The following is a 27,822-nucleotide window of genomic DNA, read 5'->3' as shown; positions in this document are numbered from 1 at the left end:
GCAGAAGAAAATTCAGTGAAAAATAAAATGTCTAGTATATACTGACAACTTTTTTGCCAGCCTTACCCGATCCGAGTTACAAAAAGAAAAATCTTCGAAAATTCGTAGAAACTGGTTTAGAATAGTACTAAAATACGGCCAATTGTGAGCAATATTTGATAGCGCCCGCAAAAAAAAGTTAATGAATTAATGAAGAATGTCCCATTTAATATAATGATGTGATAACTTTCAATTTCTATATGTACAGTGACTTTGGGAGATAGTCTGCGCAAACAATTCGTATGATGGTATACTATATCAGTTGCCTATCAGTATCTAAATATGTTATTGTCACAGAAAATGACTCAAAACCAAAGGTGAAACAAAGCTGGAATCCGAGCGCTTAGCAAATTCGGAATATTCGGAAAGAGACTAATTTGATGAAAAAAAAAAAAAAATAATTAAAAAACTGAAGATTGGGGTTATACAGTTTGCCGAAAAAAAATTAAGAGTATTTTCGGTATACCAAATGCGCCTGCACTTCCTAATTTTCTACGAAATATCTATTGCAGAACATTTAACATTATTCGGAAGTTGCAGTGCGATTGACGCATTGAAAAAAAAAAAAGAAAAAAAAAATCAATCTCCGCATCGGGAATTGCGATAGGGTCGAAATCCATGAATGAATGATAAATTGTGAATATGGAGTTGGTGAACTGTAAATGAGGAAATTGCTCGGTTAAATTTACTCCCGATCGGCGAGCGCGGCGAACCCCCAGCTAAATGATAAGCAATCGTTTGATAGGAGCGCGCCGGTAACAGTCACGCAGGGCATCGTAGTGTAAGCCATTTGCTTAGATGCATGTACGACCGTGGTTGGTATGCGTGATATATGACTTACGGCGTATGGCGTGTCGCTCTTTTGTTTACCCCTTCCACATCTCCACTCAATTAAAAGTACTTAGGAGTCAGTGTAGACAAGATGGCCGGCCGGGCGACATCGGCGTTTTGTCTCTTCGCGTCGATATTGCAGTTATTTTTATTGATTAACTTCAATTACGGTGAAAGACTTGGTGTCAAGCAGAGAAATTTATATATTTCGGATAACGATGGTTTTAGGCACGGCAGAAGTCCGTTAATTATCGAGTCTGGTAACGTTCTAGATTCCGAAACATCGTTCGGCCGCGACCGCAGGGATGTTTCGTCTAATAATCACAACATTACAACTAAGGTGGGTGAATTTATTATACGTCTACATAAACGGAGTTTTATTCCGAAAAGTATTCCTAATTTTATATTCGTTAATTTATCGTTGTGTCGTCTTGTTCAGATCGTCGCTATACACACACGCAACACACCGTGTTGTTTTTTCTTACAATGTCAACGAATGACGTTACTGTTCAACGTCTGACTAAGTGAATGCAGATAGATAATGCTATTATTGTGTCTTCTCTTCATTTCTACAAGTCACCCCTGTCGTCTCTGGAACAATTCACATTTATTAGCAACTGATTATGCAGTTACTTTAAATACGTAGTTTTACGCGCAAATCCTAACTCCTGTTAATTCCGTCGTTACTTTCACTTACTACATCCCTTAGGTGTACTATATGTAGGGTACGTTTTACAACGTATTCATATGGTCTGAAATTTAATAGGCAATTTTTTCTTTTCCATGGCCATTCTGTCATGCTGTTGAGACCCCAATTTATTCTCACCTCGCCACAGTCCATGATTGATTATTCTATTCAACTTTATCATATTAACTTGAATTTTTATTTTTTATTATTATTATCATTCTGAGTTGCGTATGACTCACTACTCTTTCAATTGTCACACTCTCGTGATATGTGTCCACCACAAACACTTATCTGTATATTAGTCATGTGACCCGACTGGAACTTATTATACGAGATATGGATTACCGCATTGTTTTCTTTACAAACATTATTACAATGAATAATCCAAAACAAATTATGAAGAAAGTGTTTATTCTCTTTGTACTCTTGCAGGATTTCTTTTTTCTTCTTTTGTTTATTTTAACATTCAAATTATCTGTTATATAAGAAGTTTTTAATACCAGTATCATTTAATTCTTTATCACGCAAACATCTTCTGTATACATGAAATTCGTAGTTTGTGTAACTACGAGTTTTGTAATTTTTACTGCCTTCTTGTTTTCGTACCTATTTCAGTGCACGATTTTTTTTGTACTCTTGTTGAGATTGCCACGAATTCATCTGTGTACCAGGAGAAAGTTTTACCAAAATAAATATTTACTCTTTTTTCTGAGAAATTTTTTTCTTGGGTAAAAACTGGTTTTCTTTACAAAGAATCGTTAAAAAATTGTTAATACCAGTAGCAATTGACGTCTCAGTCAAATTCAACATATTTATTTGCAAGTAAAATGGGTTAACATTTTGTTTTAATACCAATTATTTAGGCAGCTATCACTAAATATGGTTTAATATTTTTTAATATATTTACTTCAGCCTTATTTTCTGTTGGCAAGAAAGTTGTTTTTTATCATCTCAGAACGCATAATTATGCCGATAAGATACTCTTTAAGTAGTATGCTTCTGGCTACTGATATCTACATCCTTGTTTTATTGTAAATAGACTCAGAATAAAAAATATCCACTTGTTTATGAATTTTTTCGCAACACGTAACAAATGTAAATGAAGGTTATCCAGGGCATGTATATTTCATTTCTAACGATGCCAAGAAATTTGTTTGCGCAACAGTCCACTAAAATACAATGTCGCTGTATGCATTGTTTTACTTATTGCTGGATCAGCTTTTCGTTATATTCATTCCGTAGGTCCGATACATGCCGATCTTGCAAGCCATTACGAAGCTTTGGATAGGAAATTCCAAAGCTACGATTTCTCAAAATTTATCACCTCCTATAGCCTAAACTAATAATTATGTTGCTAGTAAATTGATGGCACCGTTTATATATCACTCATAAGCCATTACTATATTTTTGCCTTCTCCAGCTATAGACGCAAAATGACGGTAACTATGTTTATGTAATTACCATTTTTTTTTTTTCTTAAATTGGTCAGCATATTGATGAACCTGCGCATCGAATGTTTGTTATAAAAACTGGTTTACATGTCATTAGGCATAAATTTGGTTACTACTGCTGTAGTCGGATCACCTTAGCAATTAATAATAACCAAATGTGGTAGATCCATTCATGTGAAAATTTTACTTTCACTTCCATCGATTAACCAAAATAACTCTAATTTCTAGATACTTGGGATCAATCTGTTTTTAGAATGATGAAAAAAAACTTTCACTATTGCCATTCATGTGATATAGGTTTATAAATTCAAGATTAAATTTCTGTTTCAGCTCAATTGGCTGAATGATTCTCATCAACAACTGATGGTACATTGGGTTGGTGAAGGTTCAAATGTGATAATCTGCCTAGCAAGAGATAGTACTCCATTGGTCCGCTTGCCAATAAAAACCAATCCTAGTGCAGTCTATATCAGCTACGATTATGGAGAAACCTTCGAAAACAAAACTGATAAATTCCGTGTTTCCGATTCCAAAGAGCCAAGTGTTGGATATGCCACCCTGGACAAATTTTACAACCATCCGAAATTCAACACTCATGTAAGTTAATCCCCTACATTGACAATTTGTATTTCTGTGACCAGTTTAACGATTTGACCAGATAAGTATTACATAAAACATAATGAAAATGAAATTTGCAACAGATGATAAATTAGAAGACGACAATTTTTTTATTAGTTTTTTATTATTTTTATCAGTATTTATTATTTTAGGAAGATGTGTATATTATATTTCGAGGTATTTCCTGCCGTTTTTCACCCGATGTGTATTGAATATTTTCTCTGTAAGACCGAGAATGAAATTCACTCTCCTCCTTTTCAACTTCACTTGACTCATCGAGTGACACGCTTCTTGATTATACCAATATTTCTGAGCTGCAAGCATCCTTTGTTTCGCACAATTTGAATGTTACCTTATCTGCATTTAATCTTCTATGATAATCAAGAGTTTCTTTTTTTATGTCCGATACTTGACAAATAGGGTCGCAATAACAAACACTGCTTGTCGAATCACTTAAACAATGCCTCATTTCAATGATAATTATTCTCCTATTTTTTTCTTTTAGTGCGTATTTGCAGATAGTTCCAATCAATTGATATTCACTACATGGAATAATGGACAAGATATAACCAGACAAAATTTACCATTTCATCCAAGCGACATATCGTTTCATGAGGATGATCCAATTACATTTCTAGCATTGGACAAAATTGACCCAGAGCGGAAGGTAATGTATTATACTTTCACATCTAATCATGATAAGATAATAAGCTTTACATGATAAAGCATATCTGTCTGAAAACTTATTTATTTGTTTCTCAGCATAGGTAATCAGTATAAGCCACGAAAATAAATACGTAATTGTTAATTTAAATCTATATATATTTGCAATAAATTTTTCAATCATTTCATTAGTGGACTATTATGTGAAGCTTTATTAATTGCAGTTATGGCTTACAAGAGATTTTGGAAAAACATGGGTCGTTATCCAAGAGTACGTCAAAGCGTTTTTCTGGTCATCTAAGCAACCAAAGACATTGTTTGTTGAAAGACACGAACCATTTGGTGTTAACACAGTTTTAGAAAGTAAAAAACTATTCCAAGCTGAACGAAACTTTGAAATTGTAATGGGTGGTATTCAAGACTTTCAAATCAAAGGTGATTGCATGTTTGCAACGACTAAAAGCCGAGCTACAAGTGATGATGTAAGTACATCTTCAATTGCTTAAAAATTATTGTAGTTCTTTGACATAAAGCTGGAAGTATCTTGAATGGGTACCAATAAATTTTTTCATTAAATGGGAAAAATATTATTGTTTCAGAACAATTTGGACTTATTTATTTCATGCAAGAATCAGCGGTTTGTAAGGGCTCGATTCCTTTCTGAACTGGATCGAAAAGACTATCATATTGTGGATGTTTCCAACAATCGTATTTTAGTAGCAGTATCTCATACTGAGTATATAGTCAATCTCTATGTTTCGGAGATAGTAGATCACGACAGCATTGTGTTTAGGTTATCCCTGGAAAGAATTCTAACTTTCTTCCCGAATAGCACCTGGAAGGACAGCTGGCTCAAGTAAACAAACTAATCTTTTTTCCAGTATTCGCCTTATATCAAGATTCACTCAAGTTTCTATTGAATTATACTGTAAAATATGTATGTATAGTAAGTTTCATTGTTCAAACATTTACCAAGTAATTAATTAATATTATTCAATTTTTTTACAGCGATGTCTCAGATGAAGCCTTTACTGACTTGTACAAGGTAGAAGGGCTGCGAGGTATTTATATCGCATCCCAAGTAAAAGAAACTCCGAAAGCTGGAGCAATTGGACCTGAGCATCTCGCGTCTTTGATAACTTACGATCATGGTGCAACGTGGAATCCAATTAATGCACCCACTGTTGACAATGATGGATTTACGATCCCATGTCACAACGATTGTTCCTTACATCTCAGCCAGAAGTTTAGTCAGCTTTATCCAGCAACTCGTTCTGTATCTATAATGAGTTCCAAATCGGCACCTGGCATTATAATTGCTACAGGAGTGATTGGAAAAAGTCTGAAGGGCCATCCAGGTGTTTTTGTATCTCGGGATGCCGGGTTGACGTGGAAACAAGTCCTGAAGGATTATTATTTCTTCAACATGGGAGATCATGGCGGAGTTTTAGTAGCTGTCAAATACTTCAAGTCACGTGGCGAAACTAGACACATTTTATACTCTACAGATGAAGGAGAAACTTGGCAGACCTATGAGTTTAATGATCACATGCTACGAGTTTATGGATTGATGACTGAGCCTGGAGAAAATACAACTGTTTTTACAATGTTTGGCTCCGAAAGCTCTCGGCATCAATGGTTAATTGTTAAAGTGGATTTACGGAAAGTATTTGATAGAGATTGCAACAAGGATGATTTCAAGTTTTGGTCTCCAACTAGCACGGAACAACCCACAATGGCCTGTGTACTTGGTCGCAAAGAGACTTATCAGCGAAGGGCTGCCCGTGCTAATTGTTATACTGGAGCCGATTACGACAGACCTGTTAAACTAGATATTTGTCAATGCGATGCCAAGGACTACCAGTGCGATATAGGATTCATTCGCAGCACGCTTCCCTATCATTGCATTCGCGACAAATTTTCACACAGTGGCTTTGATCCTTACGAGATACCCAAATCTTGTAAGCCAGGTGCATTTTATAACCGAACCAAAGGATATCGAAAAATAGAGGATGACGACTGCTCAGGAGGCTTGACCAGAAATTTTGAACCTGACGAGGTACACAATTATCATTCATCACATCATTGCAGGATTTCTTCTCTTTTTTATTTCATATTAAACGCAATTGTTTACATGCTTGATAAGTTTTACTTGTTATCGATCTCCCTAATTGTCAATCATTTGTTATATTGGTAATCTTGTTGACAATTATTATCGTTAAAAAGTCTGATATGCTTTAATCTAACGCTACCACCTACAATTATCTCTAGTGCCAATAATTGTGTTACAGATACCATGTCCCATGGAAGAGATTTCTTCTGAATTCTTGTTAGTCGCTCAAAGAGATCATATAACTCGGATCGATCTGAAAGAGCAGCGATTGGAAGTTTTACCCCTACACGGTTTAAAAAACGTAATTGCAATTGAATTCGATTTAAAAAACAACTGTCTGTACTGGGCTGATATTGTAAACGATACGATTGGAAGACAGTGCCTTAAAGATGGAACAAGCTACCCTGAAATTCTAGTTGAAACGGATCTTAGCTCTATTGAAGGAATGGCACTCGACTGGATCTCCAAAGTTCTCTACTTTGTTGATGGTGTGAAAATGAAAATAGAGTTAATCAGGGTTGATATTTCCACTATGGGAAGAATGAGGCGAACAATTTTAGATTCGACGAAGCTTAAAAAACCCAGAGGCATTGCCGTTCATCCAATGAATGGTTATATGTTTTGGACTGACTGGGCACCAGGAGATGCTTCGGTGTCCCGTGCTAACTTGGATGGTTCAAATGTTAAGCGATTGTTCAATGACAAGACTGTTGAATGGCCAAATGGAATAACAATCGATCACATTGCTGAAAGAATATATTGGGTAGATGCTAAACTCGATTATATTGGTTCGTCCGATTTTGACGGACAGAGATTTAAAAAAATACTTGCAAATGACGAACGATTGGCTCATCCTTTCGCAGTGGCTGTCTTCAAAGATAACATGTACTGGGATGACTGGAAACAGTCGATGATATTTGTAGCAGACAAAGATCATGGCTCAGGGTTAACTAATGTATTCGGACAGCTAGTCGGACTGATGGACCTGAAAGTATTTGCGCATAGCGTACAGGTTGGCACTAACAAATGTATCAACAGTACGTGCTCTCACATTTGTCTCGGTGCTCCTAATAATGAATTTGTATGCTTATGCCCAGACGGCATGGAAATGAATTCAGGAAACTGTACTTGTCCCGGTGGGATATCACCTTATGCTAATTCAACATGCCCTCGCATAGCTAGTACTTGTTCCGCAAATCAATTCTCTTGCAATAACAATATTTGTATACCAGAGTTATGGAAATGCGACGGTGATAACGACTGCGGTGATAATTCTGACGAAGTGCACTGTAAACGTGCATCCTGTGAACCGAATCACTTTGCCTGCGATGAAGATAAATGTATTCCAAAGTACTGGGTTTGCGATTTCGATAATGACTGTAAAGACAAGACCGATGAGTTAAATTGTCGTTACGCAAATTGCACAGAAGCACAATTTAAGTGTCAGAATGGCCAATGTATCTCACATCGATGGTTTTGCGACGGAGAAGCCGATTGTCGCGATGGTTCAGATGAAAAAAATTGTTCGATTGCTCAAACAACCACTTGTGAACCTGGTCAGTTTCTTTGCAACACGACTGGTTACAAAACGTGTATTCCAGCGGCATGGAGATGTGATGGAGAAAGTGATTGTGAAAATGGTACTGATGAAGCATCTTGCGATAAACTACAGTGTGAACCTTGGCAATTTGCATGTAAATCGAGTAAGCGATGTATTTACAATTCTTGGGTCTGCGATGGAGATCTGGACTGTACAGATGGCTCGGATGAAGTTAACTGTTCAGTCTCTACTCAAACTCTTCTGCCATTGCCACATCCACTCTTTCCAAACTATTCTTGTAGTGACTGGATGTTCATGTGTAACAATAAAAAATGTGTACCATATTGGTGGAAATGTGATAGGGTCGACGATTGTGGAGATAATTCAGATGAAATTGGATGCGGAAATTTTGAAGTCTCGACAGTACTACCAGCCACTACACTCCAGACACGAACATGCCACATGTATCAATTCCAATGTTACAATGGAGCTTGCATAGAAGAGGCTTGGGTTTGTGATCGATACGAAGACTGTCCATCTGGGGAAGATGAATTGCATTGTGAGGGAGTAACAACTGCTTGCCGTAATGACCAGTTTAAGTGCCGGGTGGATGGCTCATGCATTCCTCTGACAAATATCTGTAATAATGTACTTGAATGTCCTGATGGTAGTGACGAAATAGGGTGCAATCGCGATCTAACCACTGCAGCAGGAAGCACTCCCTGCCATTCTGGTTTTTTCCCTTGCGATCAGGGACACTGTATTCCAAAGGCTTGGTTTTGTGACGGAAAGTCAGATTGCTATGATGGTTTAGATGAAAGTGATTGTGACAAAAACAAATCTAGGATTTATCAAGTCTCTCAAATGGGAGTTGATAGCAAATCTACTAACGCATCCAGCTTGATTTTGTATTGGATGATCCCGGTACCGAACAATGTGACCTTTGAATTCCTACCTTCAATAGCAAAATCTGAAACAAACGCTACTTGGACGAACGCCACAAGTTGGATCGAAACGGAAGAATATCAGTTCAACAGTCTTCAGCCTTACACATCATATAATTTAACCGTTTATGTGAAGCTCAAGAATCAAACTACAGTCTTTCCTCCAGCAGTGTATATATCTGCCGCTACGAGTATAGGCATTCCATCTGCACCGTGGAATATTACTGCTACCCAGAGAAATGGAACGCGCATTGAAGTATCTTGGCGTGCACCACTGTATCCAAACGGTCCGATAACTGGTTATGAAGTATTTATGACGCCACCATTCCCTCCAAAATCGTATACACAGCAGAAAACATCACTGATTATTAACACATCATTTGAAACTGATAAATCGTATTCATTTTGGGTTATTGCGAAGAACAAACAATATGAATCAAATTCTTCCGATCTTGTGACTATAGTCTTTGACGGTGCTGCTAATATTGATGATATAGAAAACTTGTCTGTTCTTGCTACAACTAATTCAACCGTCAGTTTGACTTGGGCCAAGAGGCCAAATGTCACTGGATATCATGTTACTCCAAAAGGCCCTGACCCATATCCTGCCTTGCACACAACAATAACTCAACAAAATTCATTAGTTGTAAAGAATTTGGCACCAGGAGTTCAATACACATTCGAAGTAAATGCATTCAAAGATACCTTTGTTGGAAAAGTTGTAACAATCAGTGCAACAACAACTGGCACTCCGTTACCTACAGTTCCAAATTTACAAGCACAAGTGATGAAGGATCAAGGAACAACAGTTAAACTTAGCTGGGAACCGCCAAAAGATTCCCGGAAAATAAAGTGGCAGTATGCAATTTATTATGCTCTGAATATGCCAGATTTAATCCAAGGTGAGCAATTTTAAATAACAACCGTCTCTAAATTTTGTTATAATGCATAAATGCACTATGAAAATTTAGTGAAATGTGTCTCTTATGATAATCATGGGACAAACTTACAGTGCTAAATAAGTCACAAAGTTCTCAGAAAAGGTTCGCTTTACCAAATCCTCACGGTGTGGTATAGCTGTAGAAGTAATTTATTTACATAAAATCCATGATAAATGGTTCATACCGAATATTTATGAAACAAACTCAACATATTTGTCTTTTCTTCACAGAGGCAAGGTTTACTACAAGCAATCTTACAACATCTATTCGTAACTTGGAAGCCTGCGAGGTATACATGTTCGCAGTTGGAGTTTTGGGAGATTTCGGTGCTGGTCCTCTCAGCTCTCCACTTCAGGTGTCTACACACTACAACATCAGAGCAGCGCCAAAACATCTCAGTGTTGCATCAGAAAATGACGAAATAATTGTGAGATGGATTTCAAGCTGTCCCCGAATAGATGAGCCAATTGTTTACATGGTATTCTAATTATACTGAAAACAATACTTGAATATTATGTTGCTTAATTATGTAGTACTTTACTCGAGCTTACTTGGACGTTGCAGGTTACGATCACCGAAATGACGCATAATGTAGTTCATACCGTATCGTTGACGGCTACAAACGAAACTATGTTACATCACAAATTCCATCCCATGCAGTATGGTGGAAAGTACAGTGTGACGGTAGTAACAAATGCTAAAAATGCAGTTCCGAGTCAACCTGTTATTTATTTGGCACCACCAATATTGTCACCGCATCAGTTGACAGTACGGACTGAGGAATCCGGTTATCTTATTTACTGGCAAGAACACGACTTACCAACTGGTTTTGCTAACAAAACGAAGTATCATTATGAAATATTAATATCAGAGGGTGAAAGTGTAGTCAATGAATCTACTGCACTAAGATTAAATGCTGAAGAACCCCCGTACTTATACAAAAGTCCGATAATGGACATCTGTGCCTTTGCTGTGAGGCTGGTCACTGAAAATGGATATCAGAGCGAACTCAGCGAAACTTATATTGTGACAAAATCTGCATGTAAGTTTTCATATAAGTAATCGATATGTTACTGAGTTTTCACAATTTTTAACATAGCAGAGGTTTTATGTGGTTGGTTTTAACTTCCAATGCAGGTATATCAGAAGCCATAATTCGTAGCGTCGCTATGATATAGTCGTTACTCCCTATGTCCTGTTATAATATTGAGCTAATACGTTCACCAGGTATAATGACAATTGTAATAAATCATGGATTTTTGTGTTTACAACAGCTGCAACACCATTGATGATATATACGTCAAACGTACTATCGTTTGCCATACCAATCTGTTTGCTGGTTGTTGCTCTGGGAGCAGCCCTGGGATATTTTGTGGTACGACATAGAAGACTGTCGAATAGTTTTACACAATTCGCGAACAGCCATTACGATACGAGACGTGGACAAGCAACGTTTCCTGGCACTGCGGATGGCCTAGGTAAACTATGATTTATCCTATAAAACTTATTTATTCTGTTTTATAGATATTTGATCACACAGATGATTTGTGACAATTGATACATTTTGAAACTACCAATTTGAGATAGTTTTTTTTTATAGAAATTACTGATGTCCTGCTGTTGAACAGAATTTTTAGAAATATGTATTGCTTGTTTTAACAGATGATGAAGATAGCCCTGTGATTCGAGGTTTCTCCGATGATGAGCCATTGGTAATAGCATGAGCAAATTTAACCTTCATTTTCTAACAATGTAGGAAAATTTTTTCGGGGAATCGAATAACTCTGAATAATGAATGAACAGATTAACAATGAGTGGTCATGTTTACATTAGACATGAGCAAAAAAAAATTATTAATATTATTACTATCTTAGATTTTTTTTTGTATAAGAACAAAGGGTTTTATGAAAGTATACAAGTACTGAGAGGGTTACCAGCATCGTACGCCATTGAACAGTTATTTAGAAAGTTAGATGGCTATGTGAGGATAATTTCCGAAAAAAAATTTGCACGAATTATAGAGCATGTATGACAAATCTAATCAAAAGTAGCCTCTCAACGTAACAAGTAATCATTCATAGTCAGATTCATAATGTTGAAATGTCCTTTTATTATACATATTTTCTATTATATGACATGTGCTCATTGTATCATTGTGTGTGTTTGGACTCTGAAGATTTTTAGCCAACCTTTCGTTTAATGTGGGTATTACACTTATTGCATTATTTGTATACTTACGTAAACTCTTTGTATAAACAATTAGAATATTAAGAATTATTATTCTATATAATAACCATGTTAATTTACACTGTGAAATTGATTATAAGTTAGTGTATTTCCATGGTTTTTCAAATGCTATTGCTTACAGAAATCTCATTGCCACTTATAAGATTTCACGACCCAGTTTTAATAATATTATGTGTGATTAGGACCATCGCAATTGGTGTGAAATGATTACTATGATCAGTAGAGACTGTACTAAATATAGAACGACTAAACCATTTTCTCCACCATATATTTTTGAGAATATTATTTCATCATCACTTTTACTTTCGAACATCTTTTAGCGTATTGTAAATTATTATTTTCTTCTAATATGGAAAAGTGGACTAAATTGATTTTTTTATAAAACTTATACTTATACAAATTCTGAGTTTTGAAGGCAATTTAATTGTAAATAATAGGAGACTTCTGTAAGTAACAAAATTTGAGACATAATAAATTTCATGATGCCATAAGAAAATCAAAGAACGTAACTGCAATTACGTACTGAAATGTTCTTTGGTTGTCTCTTTGATTTTCGACTTTAGCTTCTGAATTTAACATTTCTGTGCAATTACTCGAAAAAAAATCTTTATACTGAGAAAGTGTGATTTTCAGAGCTTCCAAACAAAGAAGGTAATTCTAATTGCTTTGTAGAGACGATGCTTTCCAAAGATAAATAATTAATGATTTCAGTATGACATTGTTTTCCTGTCACTTGCACAGAAGTAGTTGTTTCTATCAATTCTACTGAAACATGAATTTATTAGTTCTTTTACTTTGTAATTAAAAAATTTCAATTTTTTTATTTTTTTTTATTTTCTCCTACTTGTCCAGTGAAGCCTTGCAATCGTGGCAGACTGATCTACACTGCAATGACCAAAAATCTATTTTTTTAACACTTGTACTGATTTGAGCATATATTAACTATTTGTTTGATTTCCATTTAAACATCAAAGTAATATAAAATTATTCGCATCATTTCTATCGAAGAATTTTCCTTTAGAGAATTTTCTATTTTTCAACATTTCTTATTACACTGTATGTACACTTGTATTTTGAATGTCGAAAGAAATCAATTTAAATACAGAATTATTCTACAGGATGAGCTTGTGGCTATCGTTAATAAATAATGTTGAAAACAAAGGTGATATTTTCCATTTATAATAAAAACAGAATATTCGATAATTGGCGGACAAAAAGTCAGACAATTCAAAATATGTAACTAAATTGTGTACCAGCCTTTATGAATGATGCACTTGAACTTTTTTTTGGCAAGAATTAAAGCTCAGAAGTGACGAACGATGTATAATACATGGTAGTCAAGTCAATCAGCCAAAAAAGTCTGACGAAACACATCACAGTGTTAGTAATAAGACACATTATTTGTTGTTTTTTAGGTTGCAAATGCATTATTGGAAAATTACTAAATTTAATATTAATACCTCCTGGAAATTTGAACTGAACTGTCACAACAAGGGTTGTGATTAATAATTATGAACTATGTTATGAATAATTATTAAGAAACAAATTATTTTTCTTTTTTTTCTAATTTAATACTGCTTGTTTCTGCTTCTATCAAAGTTCTAAGAATATTCGATAGTAACAGAAGATTGTAGTTATTACGTGTAAATCAAGAGGTACTATATAATATATTTGTGTGTAAATAAATGAAAAATAAAAACACAATAATGAACACTCTGATGTCACTGTGCAATCGACGAATTTCTTTTCTTCACAATATTTGGTGAAAAAAAAAGAAAAGCCGTATACAATCGAGCAATAAACTCAAGTGGGATCTACCTTTTTCGAAAATGATTTCGTAGCCATTGAAAGTGTTATTTATTCTAACACCTTTCTACGCAGTTCAATATGATTTTAATCCAATAATTGTACTAAAGTTGAAAATAGTTTTAATAAAATTTTATCAATAACGCGTCAACGTATGAACCAGAAGAGACAAAATATTTTTCTGTCTGTACTTTTCGCGAAAGGTAAATATAGGTATATTTAGTAATGTAGGTATTGACAGCTATTGTGTTAATGCATTATACCGATGAGTTCGGTAACAATTTTACTCGCAGAGTCGCAGAACTGTGTAGTACGAAACGCTGTTGGAAGATGTCTAATTTTTTTTTTTACAAGCGTTAATCCTAATGTATGCGATTAAATACTCCAACTGTTCTATGCATTTCTAAACCAATTTCATAATAGACAAAGAATAATTGCATAATACAAATAGGAAGGCAGAGGAAGGATTGTTGACGTTAAGTTGAGGTTATGTTCGTGCGTAATTCCGGATTAGAGTTCTACGCGACAGGTGATAATTACGTTTCACGTTGAAACTTTACGTTCAGAGTATCTCGTAATTAACAAATGTGCACATTAAGAATAATTTCAAACTGTTTGGTAAATAAATGTGAAGTGCGGCACGTGTGAATAGTGAAACATAATCATTTTTATAAGAAAAGACTTCTCTAAGCCTAACCTAACCTAATTACATATTCAATGAAGGATAAATGATACAGAATTTCCCACCACTACTGTAATGGAAACAAACATCGGTACAGAATTCAAACTAAAAAATGGCTCGACTGCAGAGCTCCCTTCAAACTGTCAAGAGTACGTTGATGAATATCCATCACCATATATCAAAGCAGAGTTGCCTTTCATTAATGAAGAACTTGCTCGCTCTGCAACGTTCTCCCGCTGTACACAAGCTGGACGTGTTAAAGAATGTATTCGCATACAAGATCAAAAATCCGTAAGTGCGAAAAATGACCTGGAAAAAAGTAATGAGCAAGTAATCCGTAATTATAGGAAAAAAATTTTTACCATTATGGATAATGTCAAAATATTAAGGACCTTCCTTTGTATTCTTACCAGCAACTTCTTACTGTCTTAATAATCTTTTTCAGACTACTCTTGGTACAAAGGATGATTTTGTAGATACCGAAACATCATCAGAGAACAATTTTAGCTCGAGAAATGTAAGATCGGGGAGCATTTTTTCGTGGGATTCTCTAATGAAATCATGGCAAGATTCTTCTACGCAGTGTGACAGTGTGAACATTCTCAAAGAGAATCCTATTGTAGATGATAATTACAAATATACGGCTCGTTCTGATCAAGAACAGTCAAGTACTTCTACAGAAAACATAATTTCTGGGCAATCGAATGATTTTGTACAAAATGAGAAGGAAGAAGAGGACAGGGCGCAATGCGAAATATGTAAAAAGTGGGTCAGGAAGAGTTACCTAGTACGTCATACAAGAGGCCACTTTGCCAAGAGAACACATAAATGTCCCCAACCGAATTGCAACAAGTCTTTTATACAGAGGTCAAAACTCCTAGCTCACACTCAAGTCCACAATGGGACCAGACCCTATCAATGCAATATTTGTCAGAAAAAATTCTCCCAGAGTTCTCATTTAACTGTTCACATAAGCGTTCACACCGGTGAAAAACCTTATGAATGTAACATTTGCAATAGAAAGTTCACACAGAAATCCGCACTGACTGTACACTCGTTGATTCATACTGGCCAAAAATCGTACGAGTGTAGTATTTGTCAGAAATTTTTTAGGCAAAAATCACACTTGACCGTACACATGAAATTTCATGCTGGTATAAAGCCATATGGCTGCTCTATTTGTAGTAAATCATTCACTCGTAAATCAAGCTTGAATCGACACGAATTAACCCATAGTAAAATGAAGCCTCACAAGTGTCGTATCTGTAAAAAAACATTTATTCAAAAATCAAATCTAAGTCGACATGTACAAACGCATATGGAGCAGGGGGTGACGAATGAATTCGTCGAATGCATATTGCCAGACATCAAAACCGATCAATTATATCGTGCATAAACGTAATTGAAATATTTTTTTGTACATTTTTATTGTAATATGTAATGTTATTTATTCTTATTATAACAGATTGCAATGCAACTCTTCATTGGTTAGATTCTGCATCGTTTAAGAATTTTTTACATAATATTAGCGTCTAGATACTGTGCAAATATGATAATTCTTAGATCTGGATCTAATAGAAATATTTTACTTCTACAGAAACAAAGTTAATGGGAGCTTCTGGTGAAATTGTGATGTCCGACATTTTTCAATAGAACTAAGTGCGTATCAGACTACTTGTTTTCAGATCTTGAAAACCACAAACAATGATCTCAAAACCGAAAAAAATCTTCCTGGTAGTGCGCGTTTCAGTCTTCTGATTTTTCTTATCCCCAGGATCTATCCGAAGAATACCTACCACCGGTAAATTTCTTACCGGATCTTAATTCTTGAACAAACATCGCAAGAAAAAGGGCAAAATATATAATATGTAATATATAAAAAAATAAAAGTGATTCTAGGCATTCTTTGTATGGATGTTACGATAGGTTAGCGACAGACTGGGAAAACCGGATATGGTCAAGAAATTTCGACTATCTGAAAAAGTTAGAGAAAAGTTAGAGAATTATGATGACCCATCTCACTTAAAAGAAATAAGAGTGCGCAGTCTGGAACTTGTGAAAGTTCAAAACACACATTACTCCAGATATTTTTTCGGTTCTGAGATGGTTGTTCGTGGTTTTTAGGGCCTATGAATAAGTAGCCTGATGCACATTCAGTTGTATTGAAATATCCTGGACTTAGTTATTTCACTGGAGGCTCCCCTTGGGGGGGGGGGGGGGGGGGGGGGCATCGACTAAAGTAGCTACCAGAACTGTAGATTGCAGAAACCTGTAAATTTTTTTTTGAATGCTGTTTTGTGTTCCAAAAATCATGCCTAAAGCTCACGGCGAGAAAAAATGATTTGATCCTGGTCGATTTTGTACACACGACCCAAAACAAGATATCAAAAATCTGAAACGACTGATTGTTCGGAATAATGAACAGTGTCTGCACACCAAATTTCAGCCAAAAATATTGAAAATTGTAGGAGGAGATACACTTTGAAAAATCCAAAGTTTCGATTTTTAAAGATTTTTCAATGCCACTATTTTTTTCCGTAAGGTATAGCTTGTGTTATGTAAAAAAGATCCTACACTTTGGATTTTTAAAAACATTGACAGCCATATGCGATCTATAGTTCTGGTAGCGACTTTAGTCGATGGACCCCCCTTTAAATGATATAACTGTTGAAAGAATTGACATATCTTTGAAACAGTTTCAGTAAAAGTACATTATTATTGAACCAAGATTATTGAACATCGTTGAAAATTGCACAGAGTTCAACGATAATCTCTGCTCGTGTAAATATATTTACACTATTTAAATTACCTCAAAAAAACCAACACTGTTAGTCCGATCTCAAGAAGAAAAACAATGAACAAGCTCACAACTGGTGAAAGGAAAAGGATTTAGAGGAAAATTCTGGCAAAAAAATCTTATTAATACTACTGTTTTTTTTTTCTCTGTTACTCCTAACATGTGTAATAAATCCAGCTTGTTTTGTTACACAAGTATGTTACATCATTGACAGAATTTTATCCAGAATGAATAAGAATAGTAGATATTATCCACGTAATCAACAAGCGTAGTCACCTCATAGTGAAATCATGTCATGAATATATGTATAAAATATACGATTTTTTGAAATTGTAATTCTTATATACTTAATCTACTTGCTAATGAATTAATGATTTTATATTTCACAAATATCGTATACATGTACCGTCTTGTTCCAGATATAGGCTGAACTTCAATTTAGAGACATTATTTCAGGGTGTTTTTCTTAGTTACCCGCACATAAAACATGGTTGCGTACAAGACGAGGAGGATTTTGGTGGGTGCTGTCAATGACAAAAAACCTTGGCTTATATTCAGAACAATACGGTATATTTATATGTACATAAGGAACTCGGTGGGCAGTATTTATGTAACTGTTTTAGTATCAATTTAATACGTTCAATTATTATTTTATTATTACACACATTAATATACGTTTCGGAATGTTAATTAATTATATGTTATCACTAAATAATGTTGCACGATTTTTCCTGCTGAACGTTTTTCAGTCATAATTAGCGTTGCCAGCAACAAAAATTTATAGTTGCCATGGTTTATTGTTAATTGCAGAATGAATGTCGAAACAAATATTTCAAAATATTATATGTTCAATTATTTGGCGTACCTTTAAAATTATTTTTATCTGACATTTAATGTTCTGAAACGAATTGAATGAACTGTTATATCGTTTAATTAAAGTGGTGGCATAAGCAGATAAGTTAATTAAACTGTAGATCTAATATCATAAATTTTTATTGCAATGTCGTCGCCTTCATTAAATCAATCGAGCCCTAAAAATCTCGAAAATTCAACAACTGGTAATGATAGCGAGCAATTCAGTACAGGTAGGTATAATAGTTCTACACAATGTGTCTTGTAGACATGGTATGAATTGTCTGCAGGATCAACAGAGCAAAACAGCATTTATGAAAATGATTGCGACTCTACTATTCAATCAGAGAGAACGATACTCTCGCTGTTGTCATCAAGTATTGACAGTGTTAAGGAGAAAATGAATCCACCTGTAGCCTCAGAAGATGCAAGAACTTCAACCAAACAATTGCAGACTACATTCCATTCATTCACATCTCAAACACTCTCAAATGATGACCAAAACCTTACCACTGCTTTCAGTAAAGTTGCAGAGACCCCGGTAAGTTCAGTATCATGTTAAAAAAACTTACTAGAAAATGATGTGCTGTGTTTCACGCAACTTTGATGGTGATTTTTATGTTTCGGATTTAAAAGAAAAATCCTTTCTTCCAGTTGGAAGCGGACTTGCCCTTGTCACTTGCAGGTAATTATTGGCATGCTTGGCAATCTGCACAGTAGAAATCATGAATTTGACTTTTCCTAAACTGATTTATTGAATGTCATGTTATAGAAGAGCAGGATGTCGATACCGTCGTCCACGCAATTAAGAATTTAAGTAGTGCAAAGGGGTTTACAGCTAATAGGGATCCAATAGAAAACTTAGTGTTGGCTACTCTGGCTTTTAAAGAAGCATCTTTTAATCAATGCGATTTGCTCAAAACCCAAACTAGTGCAATTAATAGACTCGCTACAGCGATTGAAGATCAAAACATAATGATGAGTCGGTTTCATACAATTACTTGTAAAACAAGTGATAATAATTTGCTCGATAAGCACAATAGTTAATTAGAAGTTTTGAGTAAAGATGAAAATTAGTTGGGCCTTTGATTTGAGAATATTCTGTACATACATATAACGAGAAATTGAACAATTTTTTGTCGAACGTATGAAAATTTATTGATTAATATTAACATTGGTATAAAAAAGAGTCGTAAATAATTATTAAAACTGATTAGAGAGTATAAAATGAGATCAATGATAATTATCAGTGTTCGGGACATACATCAAATATGATTGAAAATCAACGAAATTATCATGCTGGAAGATATGTCCAAAATATGTGAGACAACACAAATAAATTTACAAAATAAAAAAGTTAGACATCTACCAATCGTTATACAATATTCCGTAATTAATTCAAATTCTTCAGACCAGGTTCGATTCATTCCACAGTTCGTCTTGAATAGTTCTAGTGCGTTACACAGAACAATAAAAGCTCTACCGAATAAATAGGTAATAGCTGCATAAGTCTCAGACTTTAATATAAAAATAAATTAGTCAGTAAAATCTGTAATAACGATTAAATTTTTTTCCGGTGCAACCAAAATTGACTGATCAGTGAACCATGATGTTGAGCAATAATGGTGGAAAAAGGCGTTTAGATCATGGACTGCTTTAACAGAGTGGAATTACTCCCACGCCCACTCCACCTTCGTGTGCGCACATAGACGCAACAAACGACCATGAATCGGTACTTGGGTCATATACTTCTACAGTTGACAGATTTGAAACTCCATCATATCCACCAATTGCCCACAGTTTACCCATGTTAGCCACTAATGCTACACGGCTCCTCATCACGTTCATTGGGGCCACAAACTTCCACCTGGTGATAGAAAACAGTATATTTTTTTTCATCCCAATTCGAATCAAATCTGACCTCGATAGTAATCAGGTCAACAATGGGGTCAAAGACTCTTCAGACCTTTGATTATTATTGAAAAATTCTAATAAAATGCTGAGTTTTTTTGCTTACGTATCTATAACAGGGTCGTAGACTTCTACTGATTGTAGAAAAGTCGATCCATCATAGCCACCGCATACGTACAATTTCCCATTAAGTGTCGCAACTCCTAATCTACACCGCCTTGTTAACATTGGTTTAATCACAGTCCAAATTCCACTCAGTGGATCGTACCTTTCAACCTGTTTCATTTCGATTTGAAATATGTGAATAATTAGAAAGTTTTTGAAGAGGTGTATATGATTTATACAACGTACCGAATCAAATATAGATAAACCATCATGACCACCAAGCGCATAAACATAGCCTTGGAATGCAACCACTCCACCAGCAGAGCGATGCTTATTCATTGAACTAATCATTTTCCACTTATCCGTGTTTGGGGAATATCTTTCGACCGTATTCAAAGAAGTAACTCCATCATAACCGCCGCATACATACAGGTGATCACCTAGTGCCGTTGTACCGACAGCACTGTGCACAACATGAAAAAATTCACAATGATCTGCTGGGGTAACTACTTCATTGAATAAGACTTTAAATCAAATGAAAATATTTCCAATATAAGTTCGTGTGTATTTTTACCTGCGCTTACATTGCATGGGACCAATTTTATTCCAGGTCCTCAAACAAGGATCATAAACTTCAACTGTTGAAAGCCTCTCCGTACCATTATAGCCTCCAAAGGCATACAGTTTGTTTTTGTGAACTGCAACACCAACTCGGCTCCTGAGCATAGTCATGGCCTCCGATGTCTGCCACCTACCTAAGATGTGAGAAAGAATTGTACAGCTTGTTAGTAATTATTCTACGATATTGCTTTGAATGATTCTGTTTCTTTTTTTTTAATTTCTGTATTTGCAGATAATTTGCACATACCAATGAATGGATCGAACACTTCAACCGTGCTGAGCGAGTCTCCAGACTTTGTCAGACCTCCCACAGCAAAAATGTGGCCCATTATGTAGTTGCAGCATCTCGGACGGGATCTAAAACTTTGCAAGAGATGTCGTCTCTCCGGCATTAGGTGATAATCACGAGCTTCATCTAGTAAGTCTCTAAAATGTATTAAGCGGAAATTTAGTAATTGATACGGTTTAAAACTTTGTCATAGATTAATCATGTTATAGGCAGATACCTGCATTGATGAGAACTTCTAATAAGATCTTCCTTGGCGATATGATCAGCTAAGTATTGAGGTGTAAGCAGAGGCAATCTGACAGAAGCTAGAAGTTCAGGTAAATTTTTTGTTCTATTTTCTTTGTCGTGTCTGACCCACCGCATAACGGCTTCAAATACTTGTTCTTCGGAGACAACATGCAGTTCATCTCTGCAGATCAGTTCTTTAAGTTCAGAGAATGGTTGAGCAAGAAATTCATCAGCCAAAGATACTTCGTGGAAATACTGTTGAATATATTTGTCGGCTTCTTCGACAAGAGTTACGCAGCTCAACGTATCAGCAAAGTGACGAATTCCAAGTGCGTTGTGTGGATGAAATCTAGGGAAGAAACCAAATTGTATTTTGAGGCTTATTGTTAGAAATCTCTTGACATGGTTGGACCTGTTTACTTGATTCAATAATCACCGTTTTTTGAGAAAATCGGCACATGCATCTCTGACTTTGTGCAGATGAAGAAAAGATGCACCCATCATAAGACTTTGAACGTTGCTATTAGTCAGAGTAATCCGGCCACTGTATGCAAAATTGATTGCTGCCTCTAAAGCTCTGAAAAAATAATGAAAATCTGATCGTATAGAGAAGCCCATTAAAATTTATTTCACTGCGTAAATATAATTTCAGTTCTGTTCCATATAGAATTATATGAGATTTCTATCTCGGATTTACGTTACTTGTTTGACGCTTTGCCATAGAAAATAATAATAAATACCGAAAAGATACAAAGCTGGGTGCATTGCTTTGCCAAGCTATTGTGTATTTCGAAGGTAATGTTATTAGCGATATGGTGAAAACAAGAGTAAGCTTTAAAAATAGATTAACACAACTTGCCAGCAACTGACAAATACCAAAGTAGGTACCATGGAATTTCAAATAAAGAATATTTCCATCCACAAAGAAACGAAAGTGAAGAACAAAGTAGAGAATTTGGCTCTTTGCCAAATGTGAACCAAGGATTTTACCTTTTTAGCATTTAAGTGAACTTTGTTCAACTTACACAGCGTCAATTCCCTGTAATGTTATGTCGTTTTGCTTGCTTTCGATCATATTGTTCAAAAACATTGCATTAAAGTATGGTATCGTCGCAGCCAGGACTATCCTATGCGCACTGAAACTTTGATCATCGACCTGTAAAATTGGAGTAACACATTTTATGAAACTGTAAGCAAATTGTGTGTGGGGGTGTGATTTTGCACACATCAATGGTGCTTCGGCAATGAAAGAATCGTATTTTTATTTAGAAAATGAAGAGGATTCCTGAGTTGGCAAAAAAAATTTTTTTTACGACTACGCATATACTAAATAGTATTTATTGTTTTCACGTCCGTTGAATACAAGTTCGTCGTTCTGCTCTGAAAGGTCATTAGAAATTGTAAATATAAACACTCTTGCTTTGTTCCGTCATGTCATATAGATATCTAGACGCATATTTACTCTATCTGTCAAAACAAAAACAAACGAGTGAAAGTGGGGTTAGGTTGTAAGACTTTGGACGCGATCCACTGGTTTACCTTAAGCGTGACATCGCAGAGTTTCCCCTGCCTTCGTATTTCTTCAAAGACTGGAAAACCTTGGGCGTAAAGGTCAACTTGCTCGAACACAATCTGCTTCTCATCATCCAAATCCGAAATATCGAGGTTTTCGACCTTTTTCTGGATAATTTTCATCGCCTCCATGTTAACCCCGCGCATTCTGTGCGTCGCGCATCCCGGTATCGCGGCGCGTGTTGTGTTCAACGACGACGACGACGATGACGATGATAATGATGTTCCATTTCTGGTCCAGCCTTGGGGTCCTGGTAACGCTTGGATGAAATTGTTTACACCTCGTCTGGCCAAAGAGGCTCTGTTTTCAACCGGCACCAAAACACCAGGTATTTCACGATCTAAATTTCTTCTAGATGTACGAGACATTTTGCATCACTGGATGGAGAAAAGGTGACAAAAATTCGACCACGCGTTCAGGTACACCGTACAATTATTATAACGTTCGTTTAAACTGACGATTTAATTTTACAGCTTCGATGGCTAGTCTCAAGCTTTTTATTAGCGCGTTATTTCATAGGAAAATTATCGATTTTAAAGTAATTATTCACTGGTCAGAATATGTCAAGTTTTCTATTCATTATTTGTCGTATAGCTGCAGCGCGATGTGCCTGGGGTACAAATTCTATTCAACGCGAAGTGTATTTCAACGTATAGGCACAGTCGTTACTGTAAGTGATAACGTAGGCGTTCTGCTGTCAAAGTTTAAAACCGCGTGATGAAAACTTTCATACACCTCGTCCCCAGGTAGTTGCTTACAGCCTTCGCAAGAAGCAGCTGTCAATTTATATATTTTTAAGTTCAATTGAGTTTTAAGAATTATGCCGACTTAAAAAATCTCGTACTTCGCGCGATTGGTTAATTATTTTATCTTCAATCAAAAACATTTAAAATCACGTCGATATAACATGAATGTATGTAATATAGTTAAAGTTTATTTCAATACAATATTGTACATAGATAATCTTTTGATCGATATAAACGTTGTCTTCTCCAGACCAGTGATCGTATGGAAATGAATCATCGAAAGGCAACGAACTCCTTTTAAACCGCCGTTCTTTCTTTGTGTCTAAACTTGGATTTGGATTTATACTTAAGCTTCCAAGCCGACGGAATGCGTTATATTCTAAATCGCGACTTGCGCCGTTACTTGGAGCTTTACATGATAATAATAATAATCTTAATAATATAACGAGTCATTTTTACGTTTGATTTTAATATATCGGTATAAATGAAACGGTAACATAAGAAAATTATTTCTCTTGTTGGATTCACAGACCACTTTGTGTTTCGAAATAAAACTAACAGTCTAGCATTTCTGGCATGTATCAGTTGAAGGAGAAAACACGAGTCAAGTTTGAGTTGTAGAAGAATGCGAATTCTCGTGAAAAATAAATCTGATGTTGACTTGTAATGAAAATGCGATACCTTATTTCACATAAAAATTATAAATAGCAATTTGCGTATCGCGTTGCTGAAATTCGAACGACTACCCACGCAAACAACTTTTGAACGGTAGCTGCGACACCCAGAATGCACTGGGCGAATCGCGAAAACGGACGTGACGTTATGCGACGTCACTATACTATGTATGTATGTACAATACAAGTTGATTAACAATTGCGATTATACCGATCGACATTGTTAAACAGGTCATTAAGTTTATCAGATCCTGATCCAGAGGCAATACGAAAGGAGGTAAAGCGAGAACGGATAAATATCATCACGAAAGAAAATTCTTCACACCGTCCAGGCGACATCCGTGAGCCAAGACTCCGGCAAGTATTGTCAAAGGTTATTCAGACTGACGTCGCCGCAACGAAACAGGTTAATTCACCTGCTTATCTACACCTGTATTTCAATCATGATTTCTACCACATAGATATATACCTACGTGACACATACGCGTGGCGCAAGTAAATTGCGAGTCATTGCGAGTGGAGTTGAGCCTTGATCACGAATATTTACCGTTGTGTTTTTAATTATATATATGTTATATAAGGTTCAAAGTCTTGCTTCGCACAACAAGGTATACTTGATAACTTTCACTTTTAGTTGTCGAGTACAAGTCATCAAGTTTGGACGATAAAACTCTCTTTGTTGTTGCTAAAAGTAATTCTAAAATTATAATCTCAGGTATCAAGATGGTTCACAAGCCTAAAGTCTATGTAGTCGGAGTGGGAATGACCAAGTTTGAAAAACCTGGTAAACGGGATGACTTCGACTACCCAGATATGGCCAAGGAGGCAGTAACCAACGCCCTCAAGGATGCTAAGATTCCTCATAGTCGAATTAAAGCAGCCTGCGTTGGATACGTCTATGGTGACTCGACCTGCGGTCAACGAGCCCTCTACGAAGTTGGTATGACCGGTTTCCCAGTTTACAATGTAAACAACAACTGCTCGACGGGATCGACGGCTCTGCTGATGGGCAAACAAATCATAGAGACTGGGAACGCCGATTGCGTGTTGGCGTTAGGATTTGAGAAGATGGAGCGAGGTTCTTTGACCTCAAAATTCATGGATCGAACAAATCCTATGGATAAACATGTCGAACTAATGGCAGATATAGCTGGGCTCGATGCTAGCCCGATAACAGCTCAGATGTTCGGAAACGCTGGTATTGAGCACATGAAAAAGTACGGAACAAAGCCTGAACATTTTGCAAAAATTGCTTACAAGAATCACCTGCACTCTACGAACAACCCGTACTCTCAATTTCAAGAGAAATATAGCCTAGAACAAATAATGAAGTCCCCAAAGGTTTTTGGCCCCTTAACAAAACTTCAGTGTTGTCCAACGTCCGACGGTGCAGCCGCTGTCATTCTGGCAAACGAAGATTTTGTCAAAGCAAATAATTTGGAGGCCCAAGCAGTCGAGATTGTCGGTATGGAGATGTCTACGGACCTGCCGTCAACGTTTTCCGAAAGAAGCTGCATCAAACTCATCGGTTACGACATGACCCAGAATGCAACACAGAAACTGTTTACTAATACGCCATACAAACCATTGGACGTCGACGTTATTGAACTGCACGACTGTTTCTCGGCAAATGAATTAATCACATACGAAGCACTGGGTCTTTGCCCTCCCGGAAAAGCAGGAGAATTGATAGACTCTGGGAATAATACGTATGGTGGTAAATTCGTTATTAATCCGAGCGGAGGATTGATTTCTAAAGGTCATCCTCTTGGCGCTACTGGATTAGCTCAGTGTTCAGAACTTTGTTGGCAGTTGAGGGGCGAAGCTGGTAAGCGACAGGTTAAAGGAGCCAAGCTTGCTCTCCAACATAATATTGGACTGGGTGGAGCAGTTGTCGTCGCTTTGTACAAACTTGGATTTCCTCATGCTAAAAATTCGGTTCGGCGAAATAACGTGGCTGCTGTTGAGCCTGACAAATTTCAAGCTAACGTTTTGTTCAAAATTCTTGAAATAGCCATGCGAGAGGATACTGACAATTTAATCGATAGAGTACGTGGCATCTTTGCCTTCAAAATTACCGACGGACCAAACGGAGAAGTGGGATTGTGGATCGTAAATGCAAAAACTGGAAAAGGAAGCGTGGAATTTAACGGGAAGACAAAACCCGATGTCACAATTACTATAAGTGATAAAGATATCGTAGACTTTATAACTGGAAAACTAAATCCGCAGAAGGCGTTTTTCCAGGGTAAAGTAAAAATCCAAGGGAACATGGGCCTGGCCATGAAACTACCTGACTTACAAAAGAGGGCGGCAAAGAAAATCGAGCTTATTAGATCAAAATTGTAATAAAGTCTATTGGTAATATTGCAGGATTTCTCTAAAAACTGAAAGTCACCTTCAAATTCGGAACTATCTTGGCGCAGTGATATTAGTTCGACTAAAAGTTAAACTAAAATGAACTCAAGTGTGCGCGTTCGAGCAAATTTGTAGGTGTTCAAAAGGAATTTTGAATTCACATATGAACAATGAAGTTTGCAAGTTTACATGAATTTTAGTTATAATATATGTTTATCATGTATTTTTTGGGAATTTCAGGATCAGTTCATGCAGTGGTAATATAATACCTATGGGATATGATAAGAATAATCAATAGTTATAATATATATTTTTCAGTTGTTACATGACAAAATATTGCTACTATATCAATCAAAGTATGAATAGATCAACGTATTTTGGTATACTGGAATTTGAAGATCAAACCTTGTTATAATTTTATTATTAATTAATTATGTTGAACGAATAGAACTTTACCCTTGTTACTTGATTTTGTCACAACGTTAGAGGTGTTATGGGTTTATATCTGTCTTATTTACAACATTCATTCATTCCTAACAAAGGTATTGGTGCTATTTTCTATGAATTTGTATTTTTTATAATTATATACATATATATAAATATAGTTGTATTTTTATAATATACATATACACGCATATATACAGGTTCAATGGATTCTTGACAATTCCGATATTTTATGGGATAGAAAACATCTTTAACATAAAATATATATATATAACTTTATTCAAAACCGAATGGATTGTTCTGTAAATGAGGTGTTTCGAATAAACGGTTACTCGAACATGACTGCTTAGAGATCAATCGATCTAACGATACACATATAACACTTTTAAAAATTAATTTAGTGTGGAAATAGTGTCATAAATTCGTTGCTAAAATAGTCCTGAAAAATTTAGTGTCATCGTATCACGTGTAATTTATATACTTGTGATCAACAACATCCTTGTCATTGCTGAAAAGTATTTTTGGTATTTTTCTACTGCTGAAACTTTGCGGTGAAAACTAGTAATCTTGAACCGCGTTCACAGAGGGCAGCACCAACTAAAAAATTGGTTTACCAGAGTTGAGGGGATTTATACAGTTATATTTGAATCTTCCAAAGTGG

The 27,822-nt window shown here is 35.9% G+C and overlaps 4 protein-coding genes and 1 long non-coding RNA gene across 10 annotated transcripts; 3 read left to right on the top strand and 2 right to left on the bottom strand.

Moving 5' to 3' along the window:
- Positions 1-945: 945 nt before the first annotated feature.
- Positions 946-11,792, top strand: LOC124412865 (sortilin-related receptor-like). 4 transcript variants are annotated; one of them, XM_046893044.1, is made up of 12 exons: positions 947-1,210; positions 3,340-3,606; positions 4,133-4,294; positions 4,515-4,772; positions 4,890-5,146; positions 5,299-6,349; positions 6,582-7,880; positions 8,016-9,789; positions 10,059-10,306; positions 10,393-10,870; positions 11,103-11,306; positions 11,491-11,792. In XM_046893044.1, exons 1-12 carry the CDS (start codon positions 962-964, stop codon positions 11,550-11,552), a joined length of 6,309 nt encoding a protein of 2,102 aa, XP_046749000.1. In that variant the 5' UTR covers positions 947-961; the 3' UTR covers positions 11,553-11,792. The 4 variants fall into 4 exon arrangements, with proteins under 4 accessions (XP_046749002.1, XP_046749000.1, XP_046748999.1 ...); XM_046893043.1 differs by having other exon boundaries at positions 6,582-9,789; XM_046893046.1 differs by lacking the exons at positions 11,103-11,306; positions 11,491-11,792 and adding an exon at positions 10,954-11,095 and having other exon boundaries at positions 946-1,210; positions 6,582-9,789.
- A 2,357-nt stretch (positions 11,793-14,149) lies between these two features.
- On the top strand, positions 14,150-16,238 carry LOC124413278 (zinc finger protein OZF-like). Its single transcript, XM_046893768.1, has 2 exons — positions 14,150-14,854; positions 15,009-16,238. Exons 1-2 carry the CDS (start codon positions 14,639-14,641, stop codon positions 15,957-15,959), a joined length of 1,167 nt encoding a protein of 388 aa, XP_046749724.1. The 5' UTR covers positions 14,150-14,638; the 3' UTR covers positions 15,960-16,238.
- Positions 15,986-17,423, bottom strand: LOC124413279. Its single transcript, XR_006929857.1, has 2 exons — positions 17,209-17,423; positions 15,986-16,760 (listed from the first exon to the last, which is right to left on the bottom strand). It is a non-coding gene; the product is annotated as an uncharacterized LOC124413279 (long non-coding RNA).
- A 1,919-nt stretch (positions 17,424-19,342) lies between these two features.
- LOC124412830 (kelch-like protein 18) lies at positions 19,343-23,632 on the bottom strand. Its single transcript, XM_046892980.1, has 9 exons — positions 22,906-23,632; positions 22,392-22,522; positions 21,803-21,943; positions 21,356-21,715; positions 21,097-21,275; positions 20,803-20,983; positions 20,475-20,691; positions 20,230-20,399; positions 19,343-20,079 (listed from the first exon to the last, which is right to left on the bottom strand). The coding sequence occupies exons 1-9, from the start codon at positions 23,305-23,307 to the stop codon at positions 19,869-19,871; spliced, it is 1,992 nt and encodes a 663-aa protein (XP_046748936.1). The 5' UTR covers positions 23,308-23,632; the 3' UTR covers positions 19,343-19,868.
- An 897-nt stretch (positions 23,633-24,529) lies between these two features.
- Positions 24,530-27,346, top strand: LOC124412831 (sterol carrier protein 2-like). Of its 3 annotated transcripts, none has more exons than XM_046892981.1 (2): positions 24,530-24,716; positions 25,075-27,346. In XM_046892981.1, exon 2 carries the CDS (start codon positions 25,083-25,085, stop codon positions 26,706-26,708), a length of 1,626 nt encoding a protein of 541 aa, XP_046748937.1. In that variant the 5' UTR covers positions 24,530-24,716; positions 25,075-25,082; the 3' UTR covers positions 26,709-27,346. The 3 variants fall into 3 exon arrangements, with proteins under 3 accessions (XP_046748937.1, XP_046748940.1, XP_046748939.1); XM_046892984.1 differs by lacking the exon at positions 24,530-24,716 and adding an exon at positions 24,742-24,765; XM_046892983.1 differs by lacking the exon at positions 24,530-24,716 and adding an exon at positions 24,821-24,967.
- The last annotated feature ends 476 nt before the right edge of the window (positions 27,347-27,822 follow it).

This window comes from Diprion similis, chromosome 12, assembly GCF_021155765.1.
Source record: "Diprion similis isolate iyDipSimi1 chromosome 12, iyDipSimi1.1, whole genome shotgun sequence".
In the NCBI taxonomy this organism is placed as follows: domain Eukaryota; kingdom Metazoa; phylum Arthropoda; class Insecta; order Hymenoptera; family Diprionidae; genus Diprion; species Diprion similis.
This window is presented reverse-complemented; position numbering and strand designations above follow the sequence as displayed.